The following is a 6,832-nucleotide window of genomic DNA, read 5'->3' as shown; positions in this document are numbered from 1 at the left end:
CATTTAGAGCCACCTGCCTATAAAGTAGACTGAGTTGTTTACTTGCCACATCTAGTTTAACAGAGCAATAGACTTAATGTTGCGGTATGTCAACAGTAGTGGTATTGGAGACACACAGTGTGGTATTAGAGACTTCTCTGCTTACATCTCACTTAGTAGCATGTGTGAGAGTTAGCCTGTGTTGGGAGCTGATATGCTTTATTGCACTGCCTCCAGTGAGGCTAAGGGAGATGGCCTAGGCTAGTATACCCACAAAATGGCCTGGAAATAGGGTCCAAAATGGGCTTAGGACAAGTGCTTGGTTCATCTACTTGTTGGTGTTAAGTTGCCACTACTAGTCTGACTTGGCCCTGCCTATGAAATGTGCAGACACCTGGTTAGTGCTCAAGTGTAGTCTTGACTTGAAGGAGTCTGGTTTCAGGGGTGCTGGGCCCTGCCTAATCACTGGCTCCTGGCTGGGAGTCAGGTTTCTCAGACTCCAAACTTGCAGCTTTCTGCCTTGAAGAATGACATGCTAATGGTGGGATTGTTCCTCTTTCTTTCTAGTGTAAAAGATGACTTCTAGGAAGAAAGTGTTACTGAAAGTCATCATCCTTGGAGACTCTGGGTAAGTGGAGGAGCCTTTAAGCTGCCAGTCTGCATCTGGCTGGAGCAATGCTTTTGACTAGTGGGAGCCTGGATGCACTCTTAAGAAACCAGCAGTGCTGGGAGGAGGGCTTTACAGCCCCGGACAGCTGTGTTACCTTACAGCTTTAGGAACTCTTAACCACCCTCTGTCTCAAATGTGTCCCCACAGTTTAATATCTTGAAGTCATGTCAAAATATTAAATGGGGAAACATGGTGGGCAGACCACTCCAGTAGCAGAACTGGATAGCCTTTTTGCAAGGAGGACACATGGTGTTGAAATGAGCATTTTGCTTAAATAAAAATTTAAACCCCACCAAACTGTGGGGTAATCAGTAAGCAATTGCTTGTAGTAAGCAATCTTTGAGTTCCGCCTGAGACATAGTTAATACTGAGCCATCTGCTTACTTCTGTCTGATCTGGCTGGAGCCTGCCCCTTGGAGTGAAAGGCTTTGCTCTGTGTTGTTGAGCAAGGAGTCTGCTCCACTGTTACTTGCTGTGCAGGCTGTAACCTGACTCGCATGACATCATGCTTATTGGTACCACTGTGCCCAGCAAGCTGTTGATCAGGGAGTGTTTCTCAGCCACAGAGAGGGCATATGAGCCTCTAAGCTGGCTCTCTAGGGAGGATCTCCACCTCTGGGTGCCTAGCAGATGTGTATGTGAGCTGTTGCCAGCTGAGATTATCTGTTCTTCCACCTCCTCCTTCTGCAGAGGCTCAAGATGACTGTTTCTGGTGGGTTTCTCTGGGGCGCTTCATCTTCTTCCAAAACTGCCCTCATGATAATAATGTGATGCATACTCCTTACCAAGGATCAGATTACTGATGTGGAAACAAGGTTTCTCAAGATTGTAATCCTTTGTATCCTTAGGTAGTTAATGCTCTTACTCAGCATGTTGCCTCAGCATCTACTGCTGTAAAAGCCCCTTCTTGCAGAGGTGGGTGCATTTTCCCTGCTTGAAAAGGCCAGGAGGCTGTGGTGGAAGGCAAAGGGCACCGGGATGTTCTGTTCAGGGTGGTTAATTCAAACATGGTTGTAGAAACAGCCTACCTAGTCTTTCTTGTCTTTCTGTGCAGGGTGGGAAAGACATCGCTCATGAACCAGTATGTGAACAAGAAATTCAGTAACCAGTACAAGGCTACGATAGGTGCAGACTTCCTGACAAAAGAGGTCATGGTGGATGACAGGCTAGTGACAATGCAGGTAAGGAGTGACTCTGCTCCCTGCTGCAAGGGGTGCCTGGCTGCCTAGACCACGCTTGTGTGGAAGTATCTGCTCCAGCGTAGTCCACAGTGGTGCAGGGGTCAGTGTACTGGGTGTGAATCTTGTTTGCACAGAACCACTCTTGGTCGTAGGTGCTGCTGGGCTTCTCTACAAATCTGTGCATGGGCTGAACAAGGAAAGGGAAAGATAAGTTTGGACTCAGCTAAGGGCAGCTTTGCCAGGCCCAGTTTAAAAACTAGCATTTGGTACTGTCAGTAAACTAGATCTTGTTAGAAATATGCATTTCCCTAGTGTTCAGGAACTGGAAGGGGCTGGGAAAGACTCCTTTAGTCAGATCAACTACTCATGCTGCCCTGAGTCCTGTGGGTATAGTGTTAACCTGCCAGTCTGCTTATGTCTCTGGTATCTGAAGCTTTCATCTTTCCACGGTGAGACTGCAAGGCAGAAAAAGCCCTGTTGCAGCCATCAGAGGAGCGTTTGGACCGTGCTGGTACCCGAGTGCAGCCAAGCACTGCAGGCAGGTCTGCTGCTGACCCTAAGTCCTGCTTGCCCAGAACAAGGATATGTCCCTTGCTGAGGCTGAATACAAAAAGGGTTAACTATCTTTAGAAGGGTGTTTCTGGCTTTTGATACCTAGTGCTTACAGAAATTCCCAAGCCTTCAGGTGCGCCTTTCTGGCTAGGTGGGGGCTCTAGATGCCTGATGGGGAGCTGTGAAATGAATGATGCCCTAAATTGTGGACTATGTCAGAGTAGAGCTTGCTTATCTGCTCTGTCTTTTGCTCCAGATATGGGATACAGCAGGACAAGAACGATTTCAGTCCCTGGGAGTTGCCTTCTACAGGGGAGCAGACTGCTGTGTGCTGGTGTTTGATGTCACGGCCCCCAACACATTCAAAACCCTAGACAGCTGGAGGGACGAATTCCTCATTCAGGCCAGTCCAAGGGATCCTGAGAATTTTCCTTTTGTTGTGCTGGGAAACAAGATTGACCTAGAAAACAGACAAGTGAGTACTGGGACTTGCTAGCCTCCTCTTAGGAAACTGCTGGAGTGGGAGACCTTGTAGGAACACAGGAGGGTTATCTGAGAAACTGCAGTGGGAGGTGACTGTGTGTGGCTCAGCTGGTGTGTGCCTCTGGGAAAGAGTTTCTCCTGCCTGAAGGGGTCAAACCCCTGAGCACAGTATGCTCCTGCCTGCTGGTGGAAGGATTGCAGCAGCTTCTGAGTAGATGCAAGGAGAGGAGCTAAATTCCAGAATTGCTGAGAGACTCCTATGGGAGCAAGTCCTTGCTCTACAGATGCCTGAGCAGTCTGTGCCCCATGGTCTCATCTTCCTTAGGCATGGTGTTCCTTGCTCCTGGGACTGAGTATATCTGGTGGTGGGCAGTAGTTCCCTCTGCTCTGTGTCAAGGCTGTAGTCTTGATGAAGTCAGAACTACTGTCTTCCCTCATATCCAACCTGAGCTGTCTCTGGCCTTGCCCTGGAAATAAAACCTCCTTCCAGTGTAGCTGAAGGTGGTGATGCTGCTCTCTGTCCACCCAGGTCACCACAAAACGGGCGCAAGCCTGGTGCTACAGTAAAAACAACATCCCCTACTTTGAAACCAGTGCCAAGGAGGCCATTAATGTGGAACAAGCTTTCCAGACGATTGCACGAAATGCACTTAAACAGGTAGGGAGGGGGATGGTGGGTGCCTCGTGCTGGTCCTGCCTGCCCAGCTCAGCTGCTGTGGGCAGCTTTGGGTTCTCCCAACAGCTTTCTGCAGCTGAGGAAGGCTCTTGCATGCTTGGAGCTGACTGTAGAGCTGTGGCATTAACTCTTCCCTTCTCTCCCACTAGGAAACCGAAGTGGAGCTTTACAATGAATTCCCCGAACCCATCAAACTAGACAAGAATGACCGAGTGAAGGCTTCTGCGGAGAGCTGCAGCTGCTGAGGGGAGAGGGAGGGGTTGAGCACAGTCCTTCACAAATTAATATCACACTTAGGCCTTCAAACACACAGCCCCTCTTCTGTGTTTAAAATGAAATTAAAAAAAAAATTTCCATCTCCAGCTGCCAAAATCCACCCATCTCCTATGAGCATCTGAGAGTCCCACACTTCAGAGCTCACGTTCCCACACCATCCACATCACACTTCATGGTAACAGACCTTTCTCTTAGAGTAAAATGGAAACTCTTATGTATGTTTGGAACTGAATCTAATTCCAGGTGTCCAATGGAGAGAAACTGTTTACAGGTAATCTGTGTAACAAGTTACATACATTTTTAACTGTCTTGTGTTTTCCCGTGAAGGCTGCAACTGGAAAGGCTGATTACCCATAGTTCATTGCAAGCTCAGCACTCAGTCCAACTAGGTTGAGTTTTGTATGTATCTCTGTTAATGCTTGTTACTTTTAACTAATCAGATCTTTTTACAGTATCCATGTATTATGTAATGCTTCTTTAGGAAAAATCTTATAGTACATGTTAATATATGCAACCAATTAAAAATGTATAAATTAGTGTAAAATTCCTGAATTACATGTTCAAGTACTGAAACACAGATTGTGTAGAAAGTGAGGAGGACACTTGTGAACTGCAGCGTGCTAGCAACACAAAGTCCAGATAGAGGCAGTATTCTGTACAGTAGAGATGAACTATGTAAGCCTTCTTGTTTTGAGGCCAAAAAGGCTTCATCTTCTGGAAAATCTGTCTGGCTTCCTTGTATCTAAATTCTCAGATTTGCATAACAGCATTGATATGCACACTGGATTATTGGATTTAAAATTAAATACAGCTATGAAATGACCTCATTTGTTCACCTCCCCTACTGCTTAACTCCTAACATCCTGGAGCGAGTGTGAGAAGGAGCCAGAGCTGAGGTGTCCCAGTGGCTCTCTGTACTGTGGAAGGAGCTCCTCTCCCGCCTGGGTTGTGGTAGCTTTTTCTCAATGAATGACCTGGACTATGAATCTTCCCTTTCTTCTTACTGACTGCTAATCTGGGTTTTTGGTATGGAAAAACTTGGCAATCTAGTCCCTTTCCTCTCTTCCTTTCTTCCTGGTATTTGTTCTTGCGTTTGTAGCTTGCTTAAATGGAGCCCTTTTACCTGTTTTCCAGAGGTCTACATTCTAGTACGTAGGCTGAGCTCTTATGTAAAGAGACAAACATGATGCCAATAAACTTAACAAGAACAAACCTTCTTGTTTACTCCTGTTTCTGACTCTTTTTTTTTTTCCTTCACTAACATGCTTTTTCCTCTGTCTAGTCACCATTTTAGCAAGCTAGTGCCTGCTAATTGAAGGATGTTTGTGCTTCCTTCTTACTATAAAATCTATGCCTTCCAGATTGGTTTTTAAGAGTGCGTTGAGCAGGCCCTGCTTGCTTGGCTTCCCTGAGACCGTAGTAGGGCAGCTGCCCCTCTGCTTTTCTTGAATTTTCTTGAAGGTGCCTGCAGAGGCAGGAATGGTGCTGGATCTGATTGCTCTTCTGTGAGCATGGTCCTTTAGCCCTGTCCTGGGCATATGGAAATCTTTGTGGAAGGGTGGAGAGGAGGGCAGTGCTATTAAGGTTCTTGCTACCCCTCTCTGGGAGGGGTTGGTGAGAAGAGCATGCTGAGCCCTTCCCAGCTCCCCAGTCAGTGCTTCAGCTAGAGGAGAAGCAAGGCTGCTGGCCTAGGGTCCCTCAGAGTGAGTTAAGGACCTTTTCCTTGGTCCAGCTTAGTCAAGGTTAAGCTTTTAACTTCTAGATGCTGGGCATGACCCTCTGCTTGTATTCAACAAGGCTGAGCTTGCTATTCCTGTGCCCACAGGAATGTGGAAAATGAAGTATAGAGAAATGAGGCCAGTTATTTCAAGAGCCTTCTAACAGTCTTTGTGCTCTACATCCTATTTTATGGCTCTGTCCTATCACACTTCTCTCATTTGGCTAGGCTTTTGCTGTCCACATCAATTTCAAGTAACTACTCTGCAATAGCAATGTGTCCTGGTGGGATTGCTTTCCTGTCTGCATCTTTTGAAAAGACCCAAACCTTCTGCTCATCTCTGTTTAAAGCATTGCTCTGTGCTTGTTTTCTGTAGGTACAGTTCCAGTGGGGAGAAGGGCAAGCTGGGGGAGGGGGGAACAATAACTATGGAGTGATGTTTTGGGGAATGGGGATGGTCTTAACTCTGCACTTCCCTCCTGCCACTTTGGCCCTGGGTGAGGGAGCTGAGGCTGGAAGGCCTGCATGGTGTTGTTGTGGATGAGCTTGGAAGAGACTCTGTTTAATGACTCTCCCATCAAGTAAACTGGTGGTGACACAAGGCGAAGGGAGAATGCCCCACAGGGGCTAGGATAGCTGTGGAGCTCCTTGCCACAAGATGGTATGGATGCTAAAGGGGAGCAAACCAATGCCTTTGCAGGTGAGAATGATATATGTGCACACAAGTGTGCAAAAACCAGTGCAGGAGGTGAGCAGTGTGGGAGTTGGTGCCCTGCTGCTACACTTGGGGCTAATGGTGTCACGGATGGGGACTGGTGTTCCTGCAAGAATCGCTTGTCATCACGGTGGTCTGAAGAAGCCTGGGATGGGAGAAGCTGGCTGGACCGGTTGTCCCTGCAGGGTCCAAGTGTGCTTAAAACCACTCCTGGCATCAGTGAGGCCTCATGGCTTTTACTTCTGTGCTGACCTTTTTGCCCGATGAGTTGCAGGCGCAATGACGATGTGGGGGTGACTTGCTGCTGGGCAAATCGTGGAGCAAACCTCGCCCTGGAGGAGGCTGAGGTGTTCAGCTGAGCTTGAGGGCTGCTTCTGCCGTTTGCCCAAGGCCTGGCCGGGCAGGAGGGAGAGACCCGAAGGAGGAGGCTGGCTGCTGGGAGGGGGTCGGTTCCCCAGTCTGCTCCAAGTGTAACAGGTAACCGCTGCCACCAGCACCCAGAATTTGCAAAGTGGTGGGATCCTGGCCCCTGCCAGTGGGTGAAAGCGGGCGAGGTTGCGGCAGGGCAGCCAGGTGTGGGTCT

The 6,832-nt window shown here is 48.1% G+C and overlaps 1 protein-coding gene across 2 annotated transcripts; it reads left to right on the top strand.

Annotated features, from left to right (window-relative positions):
• Positions 1-542: 542 nt before the first annotated feature.
• RAB7A (RAB7A, member RAS oncogene family) lies at positions 543-5,030 on the top strand. 2 transcript variants are annotated; one of them, XM_010291950.1, is made up of 5 exons: positions 543-607; positions 1,704-1,830; positions 2,639-2,857; positions 3,395-3,523; positions 3,691-5,030. In XM_010291950.1, the coding sequence occupies exons 1-5, from the start codon at positions 555-557 to the stop codon at positions 3,784-3,786; spliced, it is 624 nt and encodes a 207-aa protein (XP_010290252.1). In that variant the 5' UTR covers positions 543-554; the 3' UTR covers positions 3,787-5,030. The 2 variants fall into 2 exon arrangements, with proteins under 2 accessions (XP_010290252.1, XP_010290251.1); XM_010291949.1 differs by having other exon boundaries at positions 545-607; positions 3,395-5,030.
• Positions 5,031-6,832: the final 1,802 nt, after the last annotated feature.

Source organism: Phaethon lepturus, unplaced genomic scaffold (assembly GCF_000687285.1).
Source record: "Phaethon lepturus isolate BGI_N335 unplaced genomic scaffold, ASM68728v1 scaffold41147, whole genome shotgun sequence".
NCBI classification, from domain to species: Eukaryota; Metazoa; Chordata; class Aves; order Phaethontiformes; family Phaethontidae; genus Phaethon; species Phaethon lepturus.
Note: the sequence above shows the minus strand (reverse complement) of the source record. Positions and strands in the feature narration are given on the sequence as shown.